Here is a 25,538-nt window from a genome sequence, read left to right as displayed (position 1 = left end):
CAAACCCAAAGATATTCGGTTTAGGATGATGTAAAGCACAGAAAATCCCAACAACTGAAGAGGTGCAACCAATGAATGTTTGGCATTTTTGCTAGGAAAAAAAAAAAGACTTAACCGATTAATCGATTTATCAAGATAGTTGCAGATCAATGTTCTGCAGATCGACTAATCGATCTATGGAGTTAAGGAGTCAAAATGCAGGGTAACGAGAATGTACTTCTGCAGTTACGAGGAGATGCGTGAAAAAAAAAAAGTTGAGTAGTTTACCTGATTTGAAAATGTATACTGTAAAATGACTTGTTACAGGAAGTTCATATCCACATATTCGTGTTTAGGGGAATAATAAACAGCCAACTAGGATTACAAAGTGTTGCGAGGCTGATGAGTATATTTACTGCAAAAACCAGTAATCCTGACAGGCCGACTGCACAGGACTCACCTCAGTTTCCCACCGACCCGAGTCAGCTGTTTAAACACCTATATGGTGTATGGAAAAGTTAACAAGTGAGAAAATGGATAAATAGCTGAAACAGAACCAAATCCACTGGGAAAAAAAAACAACAAAAAAACTGACCAAGCCTAAAACGTTGACAACTCCAGGATCACTATGTGCTGTATGAATTCATGTGACGAGGATCCAGCACAACCACTGTGTCGCTCTACAGTGAGATACCATCGAACAATTCCATGAAACATGACGAAGAGAGGTGCCTCTGACAGAACTGTGGGGGTTAGTCTGATAAAAAAAAAAAAAAAAAAATAATAATAATCCGCTGCATTCCCAAATATGACACGAGTATACACAGTAAAGAAAGAGTATAAACACAGATTTAAAGTACATTCAGTGTCCATTTATTTTTCTGCAGCCAGAAAAATAGAAAAAGTAAAACAAAGAACATTCATACTGCTGAAGTGTAGTTTCTCATGCTTGCACATTTACAGTACATGTTGATCTGATACAAAGTTTCTTTGAACTGGACATATTGCCACAATATATTTACAAAAATAACATTAAAACTGCAGTCTCTTTAAACATGTTGACACATTCATAAAAATAAAGCTTTCAGTGACACGTTTCCCGAAAATCGATCCTATTTACAGTCGAAGATGGAGATGAGTCCTGTCAAGCTACAGCTGAGATAACTGAGTTGGTTTGCATGTTTGTGGGTATCAGATTATCTGAGGCAACAAAACCACTGAGAATAAATGTAAAAAAAAAAAAAAAAAAAAAAAAAAAATTTAAACATCTAAAAAAGACTTTTTCGGTCCTGTCATACCATAACAAATATGCATCTAAGTCCCAAAGACTCGTAATCACTACAGATGATGAATGAATGTGATGTACTCACTCACAGTTATTGGCTGATAGAGTCCTTATTAATGTACAGTTATATTTGCCTCTGACCGCTGCAGGTTTGTGTCATTTTCAGAGTTAGTTCTATTTGACAGAAATTCTTAACACTTCTGACATGGTTTTGAATTTTAGCCACAGAAAATGGAACCAAATACAGGTTAATCTTTTGTGAAAAGAAGTAGAAGGTACGACTACTTTAATATTACACATCCATACCAAAAGACTAATTCAAAGGACACAAATGCTGTGTGTTATAAACTGGTGTAGGCAAAGCGAAAAAAAAAAAAAAAAAAGGCACAAATAAAGAATGGGAATTGAGTGCTCCATATTGGCACTGGCAAACCATTTTTTTTTAATTACACCAGTCATAAAATGGCCACATTGTAGGTGAAGTGCAGTTTTGCTACCAAAAATTAAGTTGCATCTGTGAATCACTGTTCTAAAGCAAATACTGAGGAAAAGATAGTTTTCCTAGAGGCAACGACATTCAGCATCAACTACAAAATGTGACTAAAATCAACTGATGACAGCAGCAGGATCGTAAGTACACAACCCAAAACACTGAAGCTCGAAATTATGAGAACCTGTCTCAACGTCCCCACCTTTCCCCCGGCAGGTTACCATAATGAATCTGTGTGTGTGTGTGTGTGTGTGTCTGTGTGTTTGTGTATATATACAGTATAATGTATGTGTGTGCATCTGATCAGTGTTAAAACAAACGAACAAACAAACAAACAAAAAAAAAAAAAAATCAGAAAAATCAATCCTCAGTGCAGGGACTCTACTTCACTCAGCTGTCTAGCTCTTTGGTTTCCAAGCCTCTATAGTGCATCAGTTGCAGGCGTCTCGGGGACCTTCAGACTGGCTCCGCTCAGCCTCAAACTCCCTACCTCAACCTTCAGACTTATTTACTCCCAACACGTCTCCACTTCTGCTGACGCTTCTTCCCTCTCACCCAGTCAGGTTCTCCTCCTTACAGGCATCTGGTGAAGAGAAGAAGAGGACAAGTTAGGACACAACAGAGACACGGATGCAGGAATAAACATATTGTAGAATAGGCAGGATCACTGTTATTTAAGACTAATTTAGTGTTTTCATCATTATTAATTATGCAGAACACAACCTCACAAATGGCTTGATTTTTGACAAACTTCCCACTCTGCAGAATGTCACTGGGACAGAAAAAACAAAACAAAACAAAAAAACCCCCCCACCATTTAGGCATAAAAAACCATGATGTTTCTATTGAGACGTATTTTCATATGTTCTACCAAAACTTTCTCGCACATCAGTGTTTCTAGCATCTTAGAATTACTTTATTATCACGGCACCTCGCTTCTGTGAGGACACAACCAGCAGAAATAAAGACAATAAACGTAGGAGTAAGCACAATTTTCCCAGCATTTCATCTGGACAGCACGTAGACTTGGAGATGTCTAAACGGAGATTCCTGCTTTAAGATACAAGAGTTATCACTCTTTTTGAAGCCTTTAACGACTGCCCCATTCGACTTTGTTCAGACCCAGTGAAAAGCTGCAGCAGACTGATTGGTTTCATAAAACTGGAGGTTGTGCTGACGCAAAAATATAAATGATGATTAAACGTGTCAGTAGATCCTGTGCTGGGAAAAAAAGGATGTGGACAGTAAACCCTTTGTGTCATGTTTTCTTTACAGCACTGATGGAGTTACAGTTTGAACACACAGCAGCCTCCAACACTAAAATCACTAAAATTATGCAAGCGTCTATTACTTGCTTTCAAGCATATCAACACAAAGCATTCACATCAAAGGTAGAGCTTGCTACTGGCAAAACTGAGCATATAATATGTAAAGCCTCTGCATTGCACAGGTCTAGTGTACGTTCAAACCTAACAGCTGCGATCCAAGCCGCAATGGAAAAATTAACCATTTCACAGGTTTGGTTTGTTTGGTTCAGGAAGCACATCTACAAGTGAACCACAGACTTAATGTAGAACAATGGACTCATTTTGTGTAGTGAACAGTTCGGGTCCTCCCACCAGGTTGACAGGTTTTGGGAGCAAAGTAAAAAACAAACCACATTCTGGCAGCTTAAATTACGCCTGATAAGACATCTTCTTTGCTATAATTTGCCCTCCCTGACGTTCAAACTACTTATAAACACCTAGGAATAGTTGAATATGATGATCTGCACCGACCCGAGTGTGTGTTATGCTAGTGGCGGCCAATGAAGCCACGAACCTCTAGACTCAGCTAGAAATGGGGAGCTGACTACAAAGTTTCGGGCAAAAATCACTTCTCTCTAACTCCACACCCTCCAGACGTGTTTCATGTTCAAACTTAAATTCTCCAGCCCCAACCGACACTGACTCAAATGACATCACTTGAGGAAATTTATCAGGGTCACTCTGGAGCCACAAAAGGCTTCATGAGATCATCTTTAACCCACTTGGAGAATGTAAAAAAGTTTCTTCCTGCACCATATGAGAAGGCAAACTCTGTTTCCCTCAGTCTGTCTATCTGCCCAACGGTAAAACAAATTGATAATCTCTAATCATACTATCAAGCCCCTGTATACTTAAAAACAACTACCACATCTACCATATCAAATATATTTCAATGCATTAGGTGGACAGCGGACAGTGCATTTGTTTTTGAACCAGCAGCGTATTTCCTGTCAGTGAGCTCGTGTCCCGATGGAGAATGACAGGCTCTTCCTCCTGACACAAAAATCCACACAACACGGCTGCACACAGCGGCATCCAGCAGGACAGACAGGACGTTGGACGGGCACCATGCCTCCTTACAGCCAGCCGCGAGCAAAAACCGATGCGTTTCCTACCTGGGGCAGAGTTAGAGGGCAGGTGGGGGGAGAGAGCTCAGGGTCCAGGACAGAAGGGGAGTTGGGGCTAGCAATGCTGGGCATCTATACCTGCAGGGCTGAGCACCAGGGCCTGGAGGATGTCCGACAGGGAGATGATGCCCTCGATGCTTGAGCGCTCGTCCACCACCACCAACCGATGCACCTAGCGTAAAAACACACACGCGTTTATGGATGAACGTAGAGGCAGCTGTAAGGCTATTTCTTAATGCATGTACTCTCTGTACGTCAGAGTCAGAGTCTCACTTCAGCCTTGACTATTCTGTCGACAATGGTCTCCATTGTTTCCATTTTATGGCACTTCACGACTCCTTCAAAGTACTGAGAGCGATGTTTCAGAGCCTGTGTCACTGTAATGTCCAGGTTGTTGTACGCCTTCTCAGCAGCCAAGTTCTACACACACAAACATGAAAATGCATCGTTGAGGGTTAGACACAGATACAGCTTAGAGGATGAGCTGCTCTATATTTGAAATTTTCTCTCTTCAAAAACAGAAATTGTAGAAATTCCAACTTACAATTACATCAAACTTGGAGTAAATATCCACAACTTTGCCTGTAAGAGAACAGAGAGGATTCCAGTAAGAAAGTTATATCTAGTAATATTAATAGAATATGTAGTGTCAGTACTAGAGTTTGTGATCTTACCTGAGTCATCCACCACAGGCAAAGCAGACACTCGTCTCTCCACAAAGATGTTGAGTGCTTTGATGATGGGCGTGTCCGGGTGGATGAAAGCAATGTCGTGGTACGTACCAATGCCCAGCTCCCCGAGCGTCTGCTTCATGAAAGCTGGCTTTGGCATTTCACACATCTGGGACAAACAAACGCACACGCAAATACACAAGGAGACAGGAGACAAGGACACAATGAGCGAGACCGCTATCCCAATTCATGAAGGTAAAGGTAAACATTTTATTAAATTCGGCGTGGACCACTAGGGGGCAGCAGACAATGAAAGCAGGAGGAGAGATGACAAAGTTTCCAGCAGAAGTAATCACAATCATCCATCATATTTTAGACTAGCCAGGCTTCATTTTAGTTCAAAGACAGAAGGACAGTGATCGTGTTGGACTCACAAAGAGCTGGAGGAACTTGAGGATCCTCTTGTGTGTGAGAATATAAAGTGCATTCCCTGTGACGGGGTCGATGACAGGCAGTCGGTGAATTTTGTTTTTGATGAGGGTGTACACTGCATCAAATAGGCTGCAAACACAACAAACACAATGACCAGTCACAGGCAGCACAATAACATATGCTCCCAAATATGTACCGAATCAGATTCAATGATCTATAGTCAGACACATACCTTGCATCAGGTGATATGTTGACCAGAGGTTTGAATGTTGCTTGAAGGTAAACCTCTGCGTAGCAAGAAAGAAAATATTGAAGTACTTTATATTCTGCTTATAAAACAGGGATGAAATCTTGCTTCATGAATCCTACAAGAACATGACAGTACAAAAATGACACTTACCTCTCCATGTCTCAAGCTTATGTTCCTCTAATTCATAAATTTGCACCTGGAATACAAAAAAAACAGAAGTTGGTTAAAAAAAAAAAAAAAAGTAATGCAGAAATCATCAATGTGACAAGAAACAAATCTCAAGTGGACCTACCATTGGCGACTTATAGTATCTGTGTAATATGATGATGAAGTCTGTGATTGTCAGCATTCCTGCAATGGAAACAAGCAGTGAAACACACTCAATCTATAAACAACATACAGCGCCGTGCCTGCAGGCATTGTGCAGCTGGGTGGAAGAGACAGCGCTTACAAGGGCGTGGTTCAAACAACACATCACTGACTCCCCCCTGCTTTATCCTCACGCTGACTGGGCATTCATTATTCATCACAGACTGACTTGCAGTAAACTCTATGTAGCACAACAGAGCCAATTCACCGCTTGTTTGGATTTTGACACTATCTTACTCTCACTCACAGAAGCTTTATTTTTCTGAGAGTCTGAAGAGGTTTTTTTCCCCTTTTTCTTTCTGCTAAATGTCCAACCTGTCTGAGCACTGGTCAGTACAGAGGAGTCATTGCTGTGCTTAATGGTTTATGACAGCTCTAATGACTTCTGCTCAATATAGCATCACGCTCCACTAGTCATGACCAGCGCCATTAATACACAGCGTTGCCTCTGTGTTCATTTGGCAATGTGCACCAGCACAGTGACGGAAATTATGAAATAAAAATTAGCAGGTCAGTTTTGCCTTTGTAAAACTAAATTGTGGATCACAAATTTCTTCTTATTTTGTCAAAATACCTTTTACTTTTTCCTATTGTACACACTGTAAACACAATTGTTTTAATATGTAACAGGAAAAGACATAAAAAAATGGCTATAAAGTCAATTTTCCGACCACTTTTCTGGTTCTTACCCACAAAGCTTTGCTTCTCTGTGTCCCACAGCGGGGCAGCTCGCACACCGTTTGCAACCAAGGCGAAGAATGCTTTCTTAACCTGTCAGGCAACATTTAAAAAGGAACAAATTGGATTATACAATATACTTAGAAACAACATGTGAACATCGTTTCTACAGATGAAACACTGAGTCTATTAATCTATTAGCTGATCAATGAAAAAATTAATCTGCAAAGTTCCTGATGTTTTTGGACAATTCGTTGGAAAAAACGAGATATTTCAAGATGTCACCTTGGGCTCTCTGAACCTGTAATGGGGATTCTTTACCGTTTTCTTGACACTTCATAGACTAAACAATTAAGTGACTGATAATCTTGAGTGATCTTTAGTCCCAAATCATCATTGGATGACTTTTTCTGTTCCCGTCACATTCACATGAGCAGAAAAACATCTTTTTTGACTTGCAGTTTAAACTCTTGACGGTTGTGTGTTGGTTTTAGTATTTCTGCTTCTTTTAGATAAGGGTTCTTAACTCTTGGCTTCAGTGGATTTAGTGGTTGAAGATCTACACATCAAAGAGGTCACACCTCCACAGGATTATTGTTTAACAGCTTTATGACAATTTCATCAACCATCTCATAGAAACTGCTCTGGGGAAAATAACCCTGCTTATTTTATTGAACATTAACTTAGGCTCTTTCAGTTTTCAAGAAAAGTGACCTATAAAATCATACAATCATGGTATTTGCTGTAACTGTTTTAAGTATTTATCTTGTTTTAGATTCATGTTTTGGATTTATTTCATTTATTCCTTGTTTTTACTGTAAAGCACTCTCTCATTGTGTTTTAAAAAGGTGCTCTATAAAGATTATTATTATATGAAGGTTCTTCATGTGCTTGACTTTATCACATATAATGCTTCCGCAAATGAACTGACCTGTCACTGTTTGCCATGCATTTTAAGTGATACCACAAAAAGGGACGTGCAAATATAGAGACATAAAGACAGTCAGTACTAACTTGGAGTGCTGTGTCGAACACAACCAGCTTGGAGCTTGTAGGGACGATGTCGTAGCACTTGTGGGATTTCATAAAGCGCATGTAAATGTCACTCTCAGGTTCAGCAGCTGTGGAAAAAAAAAAAAAAAAAAAGCCAGGAAAATACTTTTAGAGGACGGAGAAATCTCACAGGGAATATATAATGAGAGCCTGGAAACAAAACACACTCTCAGAGCCTAAACAGCCATTACGGGTCTGGACCACTTACTGCCACTTTGCTGCTTCATCTCACTGATAATTACGTTCCGTTTTAAGCACCAACAAGCACATAAACAGTGGAAAGACCTGGATAGCAAAGTAATGTAGGAACTTAGATCCTTCATAGATAACCTACTTATTACTGATTACAGTATTTTTTTTCCTCTCATGTGGCAGAGAAACACCGAGCTGATTAGTTGATCAGTTGACTTATAGAAAATTATACGATGATTTAATCAATGCATCAAGTAAAAACATGAAAACAATTGAGGTTCCAGCTAACTAAATGTAGAAATTTGCCACTGTTGCATTTTTTGTTTGTCAATATATTTGTATTGATTTATTGACATATTTATTGAGCTTATGGCCTTTAATTGTTTCAGCTTTTGTAATTAAGTGTCCTCCTTTTTTTCCTAACTACTGTGTGTGTGTGTGTGTGTGTGTGTGTGTGTGTGTGTGTGTGTGTGTGTGTGTGTGTGTGTATCTGTTGATCTGGGGGGCCAGATGCTGCTTGCATTCACCTTACATGAATAAAAAAAGTTAACAGAATTGAATCTGATTGAATAATGAGAGAGGACATCAGATGACATCACCTTTTTTTAAAATGTTTTACAGACAACATGATGAGTCAGTCAGTCAATTCCTACAACACACGCAACCAGACTCTCCAGCATTGTACAGGTATCTGTCATCATTCATCAAGACCGCTGCGCAAAATTCTCATTTAAACCGATCAATAGTCATTTAAACGAACGGGTGTTATACGACAGCCCGGTAAAGTCGGCAGCCTGTAGAGGGAATCCCTCATGTATTTGACACAGTTCAGAGCGGATGAATCGCTGCATCTCGGTGGCAGGGGCTGAACGGACGGTGCAGACGGCGGACTGCCAACACGGTCTTTCACGCGGATTTATCTCTAATATTTGTGACTTGGTAAAATATCCTCTTAAACTGGTAACCTAGCTCGAAATACCCATGATACACCCCGATCACCTTTACAATGCATTAAGCCGGGACGAACTGCGTTGAAGGCCAGCAGTTATCGCAGCGGGACACTTACCATCATCATCTAGTTCAAGTTTCTCCAGCATGCCTTCGAATAAACCGTAGACCTGTGAGAGGGGGGGAGAGGAGAGGCAGAAGTTTGCAGTGAAGAGCGCGGCAAATCCTCACAACGACACGCAGCAGCGCACAACAAAACTTAACTGTCAAGTGTGAGTGAGCAGCAGAGTGAAGCGACTTTCCATTAGCGGCCCCAGCAGACTGTGATCACACCGAGTGTGGTGCGCAAACATCGACCCCCCCCCCAAAAAAACAAAAAAAAAAACAACACAAAAAAAGTCGTCGTGCGCCACCGGCTTTTTAACGATTACATAAAGCTCCTCCAGGTCCGCTAAATATACACATGTAACGTGACAAAAACCCCTTGTGCTGTGGAGCTGTAACTTTAGTGGCACAGTATTATTAGACTACACACACCCCTTAAAACTCGGAGTGGAACAGTCCTGATCCATTTGCTGCAGTAGGGGGAACCAATGCGTACACGCTGCTCCAACAACCACCACGCTGCATATGGTGACATCCCGCTACAGTAAACCACCTGAATGCACTGGTAAAGCCACTATCTGCCAAACAACACTCACCGCAAGGAAAGTTTCTCACATGAAGCGTGCGGTTTAAAAAAAAAAAAAAAAAAAAAAAAGCAGGAAGCTCAACGCGCTGTGGACACGCCCCTCCATGCAGAGCAGCCTGGGTGCTTCACCATATTAGGAAATCCCTTACGTTGCTAAGCAGCGAGAAGCCGGGGATGCCTTGTCACATCTTCACAGTTCATTTCGTCTGACAAAACGGGCAACATGGCTGAGGTCTACGCATGCAGCTCCCGTGGTCCTTGGCAGGAGCAGCAACAAGGGAAAGTGACGAGCAAATCGTGCCTTTTGCATCTCGCACAGGCCCCGGCAGGAAATATGCTGTGTCATGCTGAGAGATTTGCATACTTAGAGTATGCTTGTTGATACATGATATCCCTTGGACCCTAATTTGCCAGTATATTCACAACAAGCCACTGCAGCAGTATGAGAAAGCCTGCATACCCGCTCTGGTATGTTAAACAGCCCTCAGTGTCGCCCTGCAGTGGTGACACAGCACTTCTCTCGCCACAAACTACTCCTGCGCTTTCATAAATCTCGCCCTGCTGCATCATAGCGGGCACGCAGCCTGCTTTGCTATTACAGCAAACTCCAGGGTAGCAGACATACGCAAATCCATTACACGAATTGCTTTTAAAATTGGATTTGGCAAAAAGTAAGGTACATTATCGGAAGATTTTTTTGTGAGCCTCTATGTATGATGGAGGAAGAGGGGGCACAGAGAGGCTGGCAGGCACTGACTCATTGCTCTTCAACCACAATCATGACTCCTTGGGTGTTAATATCAACAGTATAGAACGCTGGAGATGAAATATTGATTTGCCCTCTCTAGCTAGAATCCACAATCACTCACAACAGACAGGTCGAGACAGACCTTCAGATTATTATTCATTAAATCTGCACAGCAAGCCATGAAGTCATTCCTCACTAGCTGTAGGAAATTTGATATCACACCCTGACTCAGACTGCCTGAATCCTGATAAACCTTCAGTGAAAAGTCTTGTGACAGAGACTAAATTTGTTCTCAGCTGTTTTTGCAGTAACAGTCAATTGTGCAGCCGCTTAGCCAGCATCTAACGTTGTCTGAGATATTGCCTCAATGCTGAAACAATATTTACATCTTCTGTTCTGCCACTGATGCTCAGGGCAAATAGTGCAAATGCAGGCTTGTTGCCACAACCGCATGCTGAAGTATCAGAGCTTGAATTAAAGAGATTTGCATCATCCATGCTTTCTGTTCACCACTGTCCAAATCAACCCTTATGACTCTGAGCAAGATAGCACATGACTCATGGATGGAAGGCGTGTAAGGCGACCTTTGTGCAGCCAGAAAGGAAAAATTGTTTTCAATAGTTTCAACAACCCATGACCCAAGCAGTCTTTTCAATGCTTTCAGAAAATATGAGTTAATATCACTGATACTGAATTAGTGCAAAGATACAGCATTTTACCTGCAAATTCAGTTACATATTCAAACCTATTTTTGAGTAAAAGCAATAAATATTTCACCCATTTTTCAAATTACCATGCATATCTTACTTCTGTACCCCAGGACACTTCAGTCATTACTTTAGAACTCGTACCACTCTCCTAAAAATAGAAACTGGAGAGGTGATCTTTGAACAAGTTTTGTACCTGTGATGGGAAATCCTGCTGCTATACAAACAACAAAAGATGCACTAACTTTGTGGAGCCACACCAATTTATTGCTGACATGGTGCAAGAAGTCACACCTAAATCTATTTAAGACAGTGCCATAGCCACATTAATTTATAGTTCAGAGCTCAAGAGCAGTGACTAAACTGTCCTAAGGCAAACAAATAACATGAATTCTTAAAATAGATGGCCTTTCCAATTTAAACGGCTTCTTAAAATGAGCAACATATTTGCAGTGTGACTCACTTGTTGTGAGGTAGAGTAAGATGGCACGGGGTTTGAGGAAGGGATTGGGGGTTTAGTAGAGGGGAGGCTGAGATGCTGTCCTGTATCTGGAGGTGTGGAAAGGGAGCGGGATCTGGGCTCCAAGTGTTCCGGACTGGGCCCGCTCGGCTGGGCCTCCTGGGTTAACACAGGTTGGCTGGACACCTGGGTTGGGGTGGTGGGTGGTGTGGAGAGTCCAGAAGCTGCGAAGAGATAAAAAGTCCAGTGTACCTCAACTTATCTCTCGTTTCTCTCGATGTCAATCCATACTGCGTTGGCAGTGACACTGAGACGCAGTGCGGATTGACATTGTTGATAGACTTAGATGACAAGACTGAGGTGCTACAGTTGTGACAGCTGCAGATACCATCAATGCTGTCACATGCCGTAACAGAGAAGGAATGCATATCTGATCCATCAGGGACTGACAGTCCTGAGTACTGAGAAACAACAAAAAGATACCAGAGATAATTCCAAAGCCCAGTCGTTGACAGACAGGGATGCAGTAGGTAAACCACCATTACAAATACAGCTAGAAAACTTAGTTATATTAACTAATTAATTATATTAGCAATAAGAGTAAGCTTTAAGAGATGTATGACAATCATCATTTTTAAGATTTTTCGAAAAACATACAGCAACTTAGAGGTAAAGGGTGCAGTTGGTTAGAGTCTCAAAAACAACCCTCATACTGAATAAACAGATAGTAAATTATAAAAACTACAAATTATGAGTTTTTTGTATTCACTGCTGGGCTATATTTCTATAAGGAGCTTTTGTTATTTTCTCCACACAGTGTGGATGAAAAGTTTAAAAAATAAAAAATAAAAATAACTTGATCATATGCTAGCCCCTGAAATCTCTTAATCTCTAGATCTCTATGTGAACTATGTGTTATATGCAGGCTGGATTGTTCTGTCAAAATAATAATAGATTTCTTTGCTAATCAAGATCTTGATTGATACATTTTTTAAAAACTTAATGAAGTTCACACAATATCAGTGAATATATTTTAATAATGAGAAAAAACATTTTAAAAAATGTTTTTTAAATTAAAAATAAAGGCTTTACACACCCATGGTTCACTCACACACGTGTTTTCACTCATTTTGCCAATTAAGATCTCATTTGACGACTGTGTGGGAATGTAATTACACCACAGCTCCACCCAACTTCAACCTGAGCTAAAGTCTAATTAGCCAGAATTGAAAATGCCTACGTGGGTGTGGAGAGCCTTTCATTTTTGTTAATCCTTTGAAACCTTTGCTAGTTTGTTTACATCCACACTTTAAATTAAATCCACTTTGCTCTCTAATTCTACGTCTCCTCTTCAGACTCAATGTGCTACATGATGCTGCAGCCGTCTTTTGCATTCAGGAATGGATGGGTTAATTCCTGTGTGGGATCAGGAGGCAAGGGCTGACCGGCGAGAGCTCCTGTTACGTCTCTGTGGGTTTGACCTCATTAAATTTCTTAGTGTGACAAATGCTGCATGTCTTTAAAATAAAATGTGGATGGAATAGAAATTGTAAATCTTAAAAACCCTTGAAACAAATCACGAGAAGACACAATAGCAAACAGATTTATCAAAAGTTTAATTGCTTTAAAAAATGAATGAATTAAGTAATTGATTATATTTAACTGCTAATTCTAGGCGATAATTATTCGTGTGGCATATTCCTCAATAATACTGCAATGAAGAGACAGCTGCATCTGCATCCCTCTGACAATTGAATTCTCTAAAAAGCAAATCAATAACAGATTAATAGTGGAAAAAAGAAACACAATGAATCATGCGGATTGTCTTCTCTTTCTGTCACTGGCATCCCTCCACAATAACTAGGCCGATTACGACATAAGCACCCACATTGAGCCTAACTCCAGTGTAATAGTCAGCTGTCTGTGATGCAGCTTCTCCTGTGACAGTGTCAGGGTGAAGGTGTCAGTAGAATGACACCCACCCCCCCAAAACACACGCGCGCACACACGCACGCACGCACGCACGCACGCACGCACGCAAGCACGCACGCACGCACGCACGCACGCACACACACACAAATCTTTCACATCAGACGTCACGATCTTACGCATGGTGACATGCGACACTCGCACTGCCCTGGCTCCACCCGCCAACATATTTCTGAAGCCAGACAATGAGGGACATGGATGATGTGGAGCAAATGGTTCACATTACAAGGCCTCCACCATGAGACTTCCAGATGACTTTTATCATGCCCACATATCCAAAACTGGTGTGACAGTAAAGCCAAGACTATATAAAGTACTCAAGAGCCCGCGTGAAAATTCAAGAATCAGTTTCAGTAAATCATCCCACTTGACCCAGTTATATGTAGCAAACTGAGATCATTAATAACTAATTTGAACATATGACTGAGAAATAAAGAGTTTAGGATCATCAGTCAAAGGTCAACAAGTTGTGCATTCTCGTAAATGAGGAGACAAGTCCCTATATCAGTCAGTATGGTGTGGTAATTTTACCTAAAGTCTTGTGATAAACTTTTTCTGCTATCTAAATACGAGCTTCAAAAAAGGATCAAGTTAAGAGTTTTTTTTTTTTTTTTTTTAAAGAGTAGGCAACGATTTTTCCTTGGTCTGTCCAAGTGCACTCCACACTATCTCTTGACATTTAGTTGGCGTGCACCAGCCCTCTTTGGTGTGCCCTGCTTCCGCTGTGTAGCTGTCTTATTTTAGCCATGCTGTTGTGGCACATTCCACAGGAGGAGATAACAGCGGCGCTGGGAGCCCTCTCCGCAGCCTGGTTAATAGGGGGCAGCTAGACACCACCCAGGAAACAGGAAATGGTTGCCTTGCTTTAAGTAGTCTGGTTCATCTAACTTTACATGCATTAAAAAATCTCATGCAGTGCTCTATTTAATATTATAGAGTGAAGTCATCTAAGAACATTCTGCATACTGATGAGATATCCTGATGTAATGGAAACAGCTTTGTCTACGCAGGGAAACAAAAGCATCATTGATTTAGGGAAATTAATCAATTAGTCAACCCACAGAAAACTGATCTATTTTAATAATAGATTAATCGTTTAAGTCATTTTCCCATAAAACTGCTAAATATTCCCTAGCTCCAGCTTCTCCATTGTGAGGATTTGCTGTTTTTTTTTTGTCTTACATGATAGTGGAGTGACTGTTCTTGGGTTTTGCACTGTTGGTTGGACAAAACACGTAAATTCAGATTTTTTGTCACTATTTTCAGACTCTATATAGACCAAACTCTTACGTTAATCAAATAAATGATAATAATAATAAATAATCTGCAGATTGATTAATAATAATAATGTAAATAATATTTTCAGCCCTAAAACGAATTGCTTAACAAAAAATCTGCAATGTCGGGGGTGATTCAGGGGTCTCTAACCAGGCTAATCTCTCCGTTTGTATTAATATAATTTACTGCAATGTTGTGTTGGTTCAACACCTTTGAAAGCAGATCCTCTCAGTCTCCTCCTGAGGAGTCAGGAGGAAATGGTGTTTTCAGTCATCTGGGAGAGCTACACCGGTCGACGTCAGAGCAGCAGTGAGGCTAATACAAGCAAAATGGATGTGCTTATACATTTATCTCTGGCCAGCCATGTAACACGATGAATTACAACTATCAATGGGTATGTTTGTATAGATGCACTGGTTGGAACTGGTATGTAGATTGTGAAGCAATAGGTGATATGACAAACAGTCAGTAACCCCAATTAGCAACAATGGTTTATAACTAATGTGCTAAGTACACTATAATTCAGGCTCCCACTAAAAAAGGATGTGGCTGTTTAGCACCTCAGTAATGGCAGGTTCACAAAATCACATAATTGTGCGAACTGCATCATGACAAAACATTTAAATGAGCAGTCACATTTCAAACTGACAGTGTTGCTAAGAAGCACAGAGATGTCGTCCAATTGGCCACTACTGAAATTTCACGTAAATGTCAGCTTCTTAAAAGGTGCAGTGAACATTACAAGCGACATAGCTGCAACCTCCATAGTGTAGAGGCTCTGGATCAAAGGACTTATGGTTTAGGCTGAGGTGTCACCACATCATATACTGCTTTTACGATGAACTCTACATCTTATTCAGCCACATATAGACGTGCTAGGTTATGACAGGACTCTGCTCCTCTCATCTACTCCACCGAGGTCAGACTGGCTCTAAATCAGGAGCTGTGAAGTCTGTGATAAAGTGCCACTTGAACGCCAAACAGTGTGCCCCAGCACTTTACTCATCAAGCAAAGAGAACACTTTACAATAACTGCATTAAGTCTGCATAGTGGTCCGGTCTTTTTGTTTGACATCTGTGCTTTCTGTCACAGCTCATGGCCTGCTTCCTATAAAAAAAACCTGGAAGAATATTAGGTTCCAAGAGGCTGCACCCAAACATGAGGACAAGCTGCAAAAATTCCACTTAGCACATTCTGAGTGTCACTAATTAGGCTGAAATTCTTCCCGTCTATTTTAATAAAGTTTTTTAAAATGGAGCAGCTATTCTGAAGAGACTTCCTTTGAATATGGGGCAGAATAATGACACTGAACTCAATATATCACGTAGCATGGCTATAAATTACAATGATCAAAATGACTGAATTGCATTTTTGCGGTTTCATTTCATTCAGACACTGCATTATGTAGCAAGACCTCAGTTAATATTTTCACATACCACTACAACATTAAAATTACTGGAGACAAATTAATCGAGTACAATGCATGAAGCACATTACTGTATGTGCAGTTATTCAAATGCATTTGTGTATACGATTTTAGCAGAGGGATGGCTAACCTCTTGCCTCTGGTCAGCCTCTCACACATAGTTTTACCACTTTGGCCTATGTCCCGTCACTTTGTGCAGATGCATTGCATGCATTTGTGAAACCAGAGACCAACCACCTAAACTATACGGAGCACCGAAGGCCACAATGAACAGCACTTAATACATATATCATACAAATACCAAATAAAATATAGATGCTATCTCTTTGTTCAATGTTATGAATATTCATGCAGGATTAATAAAGTTTATTATAAATAATTCTGAAACCTTTAAAAAATATTGTCCTTAAAAAGGCGTACTAACATACTGGCATGTGACTGCCTTCACTAGATGTCCAGAACAGAAAGTATAGATGTAGCTTGACTGTAAACATAAAAGATCTGAATCCAAGATGATTGGACTACTGGGGGAAGTTGCAGCAAAATTTCAAGATAAAAGGTCAAATGTAACAGGTGTAGAGCACAGCACGTTACCAGACAGACATGATGCCTCGGATTGATGCCTCCCTCCTAACCCATCTTGCTCCTTCCGTTTCTTGCTCCTTCTTAGGCTGCCAAACCTCTTCATGGAACACAGTGGGTTGTGGGCTCAGAAATAAATCTGAACATGACCATCCACATCACGAAAGGGGCGCAGAAATGGCTCCAAGTGAGAGTCACTCCATTTCAAGGCGAAGAAAGCTGTACAGAAATGAAGGTGAAAAGTATATCCAACTGATGACTCGAGATGAGTCAAAAGATCTAGAGAATTTTTAGACTTTGAAGCTGTTTGGTCCGTCTTTGGGAGAGAAATGGCCCTCTTTCCTTAACGGAGGAAACTGGTCGCGTTCAATCGATGGATCAAAGAATATGTATGAGTGTCCTTTTTAACTTCACGTAAATCCACAGGAGAAAATAATAAATTTGGCTATTCCATGAATTTGTACATTCCAATTTTTCTTGAAGCCAGCAGTACTTGTTACAAACAGAATATGACAACTGCAGTAGTCACCAATATAGGCTAAGCTTGCATATTAAGGAAAAAAAAAAAAATCCTTCAGGGCCACAGAGTATGGAACCAGCAGAAAGCAGTGTACACTATCTGTGTGAATTCATATATTTGATGGAAAAGACCTGGAGAGTATGAAAGCTGTAAATTCCACACAGCTTCAGCAAAGAAATGTTCCTCTCCCGAGTGATGCAAATAACAACGGACCGGAGCGCCTCTTCCCCCTCTCAGCAGTGCCAGTGCTTTAAATTGTCAGGTGCAGCTGTGGGTGGCATCTCTTTAATATAGCACCCGTGTCAGCAGCCTGCAAAGGGGGGCCAGTCTGTGAAGGTTACACCACCGATTGGCTCAGGCTGCACAACTCCCGCCCCCCTCTTCCCGAAGAGTAAATTCAGCACAGGCACATCTGTCTCCTTCTGTCTTAACACAATGTAACACTCGTGGTTTCCTGAGATAAAAACCTCCTCTATTTTAAATTGAATTTGCAGTTGATCCATTATAAGGATTACAAATAAAGACAAAGGTTTTGGCTTTCAGCTTGCCGTCCTGCAGCTCTGTCATTTGTACAGTCAGTTGTCTGTAACTTTTGGGGGCCTGACCTTTAAGACTGCAGCCCCCCCAATCAGATGACAGCAGGGGTACATCCCATGTTCTGTCAGCTGATCAGAAAGTTTCTATTCAACGACTAGCCTCCCCTACCCTTAACAGATGGCCCACTCAGTATTTGCTGCTCACATTAGCTCCAGCATGTTCATTACAGATCTCAACTAAAATGTTATGCAAGCGTTCCACTCAACTCAGTGGGTCAATGGCCAATATGAGTCAGGGGTTTAGATATTAATGACGAAATCACTCACCTCAAACGTCCTGTGATACTCACTGCAATTTTTTTTTCAAATCCTAGTAAAAATGTATTCATTTCCATTTGTATTGAAAGTTGCCAAGTTTCAGATCCAGGAGGATTTTATATCTGTTTAGGTTACAAAGAAACAGCTACACCTCAAAGGTCTCCCACTCAAAAAAAAAAAAAAAAAAAAAAAAAAAAAAAAAAATATCAACCTGCCCTTATAAGGTCTGTGATTTGTGAATTTTAAAAATAAAAACTGCCCAGTTCCTTTATTTACTGACAACATAAGGCACACAGTAGCAGCAGAGAGAGTGAGAGAGAGAAAAAAAACTTGCATGGTTGTGTGAGGAGCTCCTGAGAGTCTGGTCACTTCCAGATAAGGGTATGAAAGCACTACAGTGCCTTCAGCAGTGAGAGATTGACAATGTCCAGGCGATGGTAAAACACATATTTAGAACAGTTGGAAATGAGAAGACATTCACAACCATATTTGTAGCAAATATGGATATAAACACACTTGAGAAAAATCAGTTATCAAACGAATAATATGAAAAGGATACAAAATCAGATGCTCAGGAACACATCAAATTCTGAAAAAAAATTCCTCTATGTTTACAAAAACGTAAAAAAAAACAAACCCAAAAAAACAAAAATGCAGATGTTATAAAAACATCAGCACTAGTTAGAAAGTAAATTCAAAACAAGACTAGGCCTTCAGCACACCCTTGTGGCGAAAGTGGGGTGCCTACAAAAACATTCCACTGATAAAAACAGAAAGTCTGGCGTTCCCACTGAATTGCTGTAAGATATTCATTTATAAGCATACATTGTTGGTACATTCATTGGCCATCATTCACTTACAGCCAAATCATTAGTCAGTAAACCGCTGGAGAGGATGTAATGTGTCAAACGACAGCAGACACTAGTAATCCTCAGCAGCTGGCAGCAGATGTTGGTGTGCTTTGGTGTATATTAGTTTGGTTACCATCAATAGCAATCTCCATAGCAAACGGAGCATGCTGACTCTTGAGGTCTGGCCCTCACAGAGCTATTCCACCAACTTCTGCCAAACTGACCCTCTGCGAGGAAACAGAGGAGAATGGGTGTACATACGAGCCAAAAAACATGACTCGTTTTTGTGGTGTTTGATGCTGCTTCCAGCAGGACTGTTACCATGCGAAACAGGCTATTTTTTGTTATGTAATGATCTGCCACCTAAATACATTGAGACATGAGAGCTGAAAATCTGCCTGATAGGTCTGTTCCTCATAAAACAAGGCCTTGTTCTGCTTCACTTCTGTTTCACTTCCACTTCTTTGCACATAATAGTAGTACCATTATGTAATTATTGAGTTTTAATAGTGATATTGAGAATGTACTATAGCTCTATGCCCATCTGTGGGATGACAACCCTGTAACTTAATCTAACAAACTGGCTCTGCAAGGTACTGTTGGATGCAAGGAATTGAGAGCTAAAAAAAACTCCTTTTGATTCGGACAATAAACAAAGCCAACCATTTCCTTTTCCTAGGGAAAGTTATTGACATAACTAAGAAGATGACTGATAATGAAGGAACAGTTGTCTGGACTCAAGTAATCACCCATCTGTCTGACGAGGTTGGTGACCACGTTGTTCTGTAGGACACCACAAAACAGAGCAGTGGGTTTTTCTTTGTTTTACCATGCAGGAACCCAGGCTTCTACTTCCTAATTGGCACAATAATGGTCAATGTGCCAAACTCTAAAAATGCTACAAGACATGTTTTTATATCAGTTCTGTCACATGCAGCAAAATGTCTGAACTTATGAACTCAAGCCTCAAAACATTACGTGAAAGATCTTTTATGTTATTGTGAGAAGTGTAAAAAATATTTTCAGTTCGTCCTGAAATTATGGCGGGACAAATTGGAATGGTGGGCCGCCATAGTCTAGGTAATTAATGGGAAACACTGCATGTCATATTGGTTGGTGCTAGCACTAGCAGCCTTCTTCCTGTGCTGAATGTGGTTAGGCATTGCTCCAGTCAAGTGGTTATATGCCAGTTTATTCGGACACAGCTTACATACAACTTTACTTTAATTTAATTTTCAAGATCAAAACAATGCCAAACCGCGCTGGTTTTACCAGATGTCCTCTGTCCCACTTTCCACTTTGCCAGTTTACAACATCCAATTACTAGCATGGGGAGAGGGGGGCATTTGTCTGCTGGGTCCACAGCCCCAGCCAGTGGCGGGCGGCTGCATAACATGTTAGATGCAAAAGTTAACCAGTGTTATACATTAATAAAATATTAATAACTAGTTTAACCAACTAGTATTTCTGGTGCTGACTAGCAAGGGTAGCGCATTTTATTGTGTAGTCGACTATTCACACACATCCCTAATCTTTTTCCTATATTTCCTTACTGAAATTATAGACATTATAAAACTATTAGAGTACAGTTTTATAATAATTCATCAACTGGCATTGCAGCAGTCACCCCTTTCAGTTTCTATCAACAACAGCCCGATGGTTCATCAGGAATGGGCCGTCGGTGCAATGCTAGCTTTTCGACTCACCTCTCCTAGTTCTGGAGAAGATTTTGATGCTTGCTGGTGTAGAGTTGGATGATGAGCGGAAGATACCACTGAAGCTTAGGCGGCGGGGGGACTTGGGTGGGGAATTCTGGTGTGAGGGATAGGGGAAGATAGTTTTGGGTGAACCTGAGCTTGTCTTCGATGGTACTGGAGCAGACTGGGGACATGGGGGCAGCGGGGCGTCGGCAGGGCTCCTTGCAGTCACTCCTGTGATTGGGCTGGCTGAACGGATGAGACGCTCTCCCTGAGAGACAGTTAGGAGGCAGTTTTATTTTCCTGCAGTGGAGTTGATGTGCAGTGTGTTCCTACATTATAAAATGGGACACCTAGAGGTTGCAAAGCTTAACTGTGGAAAAACTCTGCAAGAACAAGATCCAAAACAAATGACTATGCTGAATAAGCATATGTAGAGAAGAGATTTATTGTGAAATGACAGCCACTGATTGCACCTTTTGTGGGGGCCTGCTACTCTGGTCACTTCTCTTTTTTCACAAGTTTTGTATGGTTAGCCACATTGTAACACTGAATGGTATCTAATAAAAAGCTGTATGAGAATGTGAGTTTCTTTTGTAAAGTGCATTAAGGCTCAGGCTCTTTCAAGGTTCGGAGATTAAAGTTACTGAAAGACCAACAATACTGATTACTGGATTTTCTTAACCCGAGAGCTTTTTGATGTTTTCCTGTCAGTTTGCATTCCAGAGAACATTTTATTCAAATCCACCAAAGCCTAAGCAAAAAAATCTCATTTTGTTCAACACAGAGGTGCACGAGACTTAATTAGAGCAAAGAAGGAAATAATATTAACAATTTTGCAATTACTGCAGCATTCAGCTTCAATGTTTAGCAGTTGAAATGATTTAATAAAACACTGTACAGATCCAATGTTTCCCCATTTCCCTCTAACTGAGATATCATGTCATATTGTCTGGTGTGTTCACAGGGAATCAGGTTAAACGGCCTCACCCTCGATACAGGTTTTTAACAACATTATCAGGTTTACTATCAGACAATCAGAACTTCTATTAGTTAAAAAATAGTGACCATATTTTTCATTATGAAGTTCTTTTTTTATAAGTCCGTCTCTATTTGCTGGGCAGATACCAAATCAAAACATGAAAGACGGCAGCCAATCTAACTGGAGACACAGAGAGCCTCCTCCCACCACTGACTGCTGCCTGCTCTGGATGTGGCAACAGCAATTCTATTAACCATTTGTGGGCTCTGACAAAAGAAAGCATTATAATATGCAGTGACCTCTAGCTCTGTGATCTTGTTTACCAAAAACAGTCGATTGTAACAGGAGTGTTTTGGTAACATTGTAAGTACATAAAAGCCTGTATTATAGCTTCTGTAGACAAAACAGATCAGCTGCATGATGATATGGAGTGCAGAAACAACCACTGCTCCTCTATAAGGAGGAAATACGCAAATAAAACCACTAGCGCCTCAATAATTTAATTTGTAACAAATCAAATCAGAAAGGGGAGGATTGTTTTGTCTGTTCTCCTTAACAAGGGTTCAGGATGGTATTTGCTTATGGCTGGCCCTAATCCATACGCAGGATTTTGTTTAAACCAATCCTGTGACAAACCTGAGAGGGAGAGAGCACACACCCATCTTGTCTGCTTGCCAACAATTGTCACTCTGTCGTTGTGCAAGAGCTTGTTGAGGCAAGTGAACCAGCTATCAGGATTGTGTCTGGATATCAATCAGCTCTTTCAAAACACAAGTCAATTCAGGTTTTTAATCACCATTGCAAAAACATTACTGAGGTGAAATGGAAATCTGTATTCTGGCTGACATAAACTAACGGTCGGGGATTGGTCCTATTCAAATCAATTAGAGGAGACAGTAGGAAGAGGCTGTTTTCTTTTAGAAAAAAATCAATTTCCTGTATTCCTGTATGTGATCTTACAACGCCTTCACACAGTGGGCGTAATGTTACTGTAAGCCAGTGAGGGTTGGCAGGATGGGAGAGATGGCCTTGTGTAATATTTTACTCTCCTAAATCCACGTCTGAATATGTTCAAAGCCAGATAATCAGAGCCAGGCAAACAAAATGAATCAATCGAAAAACAAACAAACGGCAAGTAAATGAAAAATGATGACACAAAAATAATTAAATGAAAATAATTTCTGTACCGTCTGAGCGCCACTTTTGGTTGAGCCACTTGTATCCACTTGTGGGGAAGTAAATGCACCAAAATCCTGCACATAAAGAAATCTGGGTGTCAAGGATAAAGCTAACTTCCAGGAAATACAGCAGAAAAACATAAATGGCATGTCAAAACAGGTAACATGGATGCCTTCTTAGCCACTACATGCAGCTTTAGCCAGTGATAAAACAAAACTGATAATGGTGCCCTTCTACATCGCTTTGAGGGAAAGTGAAAATTTTTCACACCACCTGCTTCAGGCTTTTAGCATGCCACTCAAAAAAGAAGATAAACATGTTTCACCGTGCAGGAACCTTTGCAAGAAAATGCAACACATAACACACTCCTTCCCCATACCAAGGGTTGGGTTTTACATTCCATTTTTGACAGATGACATGCTACAGCATAAAGGCAGTTTAAGTTACACAGATGTAATCAGGTGACCATGCAAACCTGTTTCCGATATCTTTTATTCGGCTCTATCAGTGTTTCCACCAGGTCGGGTTTGGGGCGGTTCATATGCAGGTGGAAAGCGCCAACATCCAGCACTTGAGATGTGGCCAAAAAAGTACTGTTGCATTTACAAGCTTACTTCTGATCAAGGAAGTCCTTTTCCCAATAAACGCAGCTTCACAGCAATGCATCTTAAAAACTCCACTGGCACTTGCATTTTCGCAGTGTCAGTTTCAAACAAAAATACAAAAAAAGCCCTCTTAGCAATGATAATAAATCATATGAAATCTTACATGGAAGACACTGATCGTATGCAATCCATGTATGATTAACCTGGAAAAGCTGGCCATAGGTGGATCTGATGGATACTATCCAAAAAATACTTGCTTGTGAGCTACAGTAACATGGCTTAGAAAAAACCAATTAGTTGTCGCCAAAGTGTGCTCGCAGTATCCGAGAGATATTTTGACCTTGAAAACCAGGAGATTCAAGAAAGCTTTAATGTGTACAGCAATACCATTCGGTTCACAGCTCTTTGTAGGCTTGTGAAGCAATGAAAAACACAATCCCAGACAAAAATTGGCCAGATTGATGTATAGAAGCAAATTGGAAATCAGGCCTGAATACTGAAATTAAGTTAAATTAACAAAAACCCCTAGTACAGTGACCATAATGAATCATGACTCATTGGTTTGGAGAAGGTTGAGTCCTCGGAAATGTTTCCTTTGCTTAGTGTTACTTGCTTTTCCTCACAATACTTAGACATATATATTAGTTTCAAGCTGCACTATTAGTAATTTCAGCCCTAGCAGGGGAGTTGGCTACAATGACATCACATTAGAGGGTTAGTGTCGGACACGTTGATAATGTTCAGAGAAGGCGAGGAAAGAAAAAAAAAAAAAAAAGTCCACAAATAAATTTCCAACAGCGCGAACAGCCCGCCGTCTCGGGCAGCACTGTCTCTGTAAAGTAAATGACATATATGTTGGTGGCAGATGCGGCAGACCGACGAACCGAAAAGTCGTGATGCAGAGACCACTGTCAACCAGGTAACGTCGCGTGCAAGCACAGGCAACAACAAACGGCTAATAACGGCTGGAAGTCCCGGTTCTGGTTTAATAAAAAGTTCACAACAAATCTGTTTTCTTTTTTTTTTTTTTTTTTAAACAGTCACAAGAAGCCAAATTAGTTGATACTTCACCGACTCACTGGCATGTTAATCCGCAGACTTCTCCTCTTCTTTGGCATTTTCTTTGAGCTCTGCTTGCCGGACTCCATCACTGTGCTTCCCATTTTTTTTTTTTTTTTTTTTTTTCCGTCGAGGGGGCAAAACACACAGACAGCAGCGCGCTAGCTAGCCGCCGTACCGCGACTTTAGACCGCCGACCGCCGCCTCCGGCTTCCCCTCAGCTGCCCCCTCTGCTCACTACGACAACACGGAGGAGCCGCCTCATCCACCAGGAAGTGGGCTTGGCTGTGATGAAAAGAGGCCGGGCACTCATCTTCAAATGGGTTTCAACACGGACTGTTTACATGCGTTATGTCGTAGTCTGCACCCCTGAGAAATGTGTGTCCCCTGGCGCGAAGACAGCATCACTCCGTCGTTGGTTTTTTTTTTGAGTTAAGGTAAAGACATTAGAACATTTTTTTCATCTCTATCTTTTTATAATAAAATGACATTTTTTTTTCTATAGGGAAGTGAGGCTGTAAATTTTCCATATTTAGGCTACTTGTCACTTCTTGAGCGCACTTCCTTTCCCTCCGACGATCATTTCCGTGTACGGTGGCAAAACAAGAAAAGGCAAAACTGAGGGCACACATCCAGGAAAACAAGTTTTTGAAGGGGAAGCTAATTTTGACACAACTGCATGTAGACACATACTTCACCAACAGATGTCAGTACGACTCAGAATTAACTGCATTATGACATGAAATGAATGCAACGTACGGCTACTGTAAACATAGCAATAGAACATGATGATAATAATAATAATAATAATATAGCCCTTGTCAAAATACAGGTTACAAAGTAAAAACAACAAGGCAATAAATATAAAATGACATAAAAACAGACACTAAAGCTATACACTTAAGAGGATCATAGAAACTGCACATTCACTTGTGGTGTTATTTATTCTTAAAATTAAAAACAGTTAAAGACAGGCTCGAGACTAGGCCTACAGTCCTGGCTGAAATTGTTGGCACCCCTGAATTTTAAGAACAGAATTTAGAAGAGCTTCAGAAATAAAAGCAAATTGACCAATTATGTATTATGACTTTTTTTTTTAATGTCCAAAGTTACTGAACAAAAGAAAAA

General features: G+C 40.6%; 1 protein-coding gene across 6 annotated transcripts; it reads right to left on the bottom strand.

The window, feature by feature from the left end:
- Positions 1–829: 829 nt before the first annotated feature.
- Positions 830–24,738, bottom strand: LOC120798758 (5'-AMP-activated protein kinase subunit gamma-2-like). 6 transcript variants are annotated; one of them, XR_005708742.1, is made up of 16 exons: positions 24,431–24,738; positions 22,755–22,820; positions 20,595–20,856; positions 11,391–11,611; positions 8,900–8,951; positions 7,603–7,709; positions 6,600–6,681; positions 5,834–5,892; positions 5,692–5,737; positions 5,524–5,578; positions 5,294–5,420; positions 4,863–5,028; positions 4,733–4,770; positions 4,462–4,608; positions 4,177–4,360; positions 830–2,337 (listed from the first exon to the last, which is right to left on the bottom strand). XR_005708742.1 is itself a non-coding variant. In XM_040143359.1 (16 exons), exons 1-16 carry the CDS (start codon positions 24,512–24,514, stop codon positions 2,306–2,308), a joined length of 1,638 nt encoding a protein of 545 aa, XP_039999293.1. In that variant the 5' UTR covers positions 24,515–24,715; the 3' UTR covers positions 830–2,305. The 6 variants fall into 6 exon arrangements, 5 of the variants coding, with proteins under 5 accessions (XP_039999293.1, XP_039999294.1, XP_039999297.1 ...); XM_040143359.1 differs by having other exon boundaries at positions 4,267–4,360; positions 24,431–24,715; XM_040143360.1 differs by lacking the exons at positions 20,595–20,856; positions 22,755–22,820; positions 24,431–24,738 and adding an exon at positions 16,676–16,882 and having other exon boundaries at positions 4,267–4,360.
- Positions 24,739–25,538: the final 800 nt, after the last annotated feature.

Source organism: Xiphias gladius, chromosome 14 (genome assembly GCF_016859285.1).
Source record: "Xiphias gladius isolate SHS-SW01 ecotype Sanya breed wild chromosome 14, ASM1685928v1, whole genome shotgun sequence".
Lineage (NCBI taxonomy): Eukaryota > Metazoa > Chordata > Actinopteri > Istiophoriformes > Xiphiidae > Xiphias > Xiphias gladius.
Note: the sequence above shows the minus strand (reverse complement) of the source record. Positions and strands in the feature narration are given on the sequence as shown.

Excerpts from the sequence above, each read along its gene's own strand:
- LOC120798758 (XM_040143359.1), bottom strand. The coding sequence starts at position 24,514 with ATGGGAAGCACAGTGATGGAGTCCGGCAAGCAGAGCTCAAAGAAAATG. Across the intron at positions 5,893-6,599 it reads AGAGAAGCAAAGCTTTGTGG|GAATGCTGACAATCACAGAC; the intron begins GTAAGAACCAGA and ends TTTCCATTGCAG. Across the intron at positions 2,338-4,266 it reads CCTGGTGCTCAGCCCTGCAG|ATGCCTGTAAGGAGGAGAAC; the intron begins GTATAGATGCCC and ends TCTCTTCACCAG.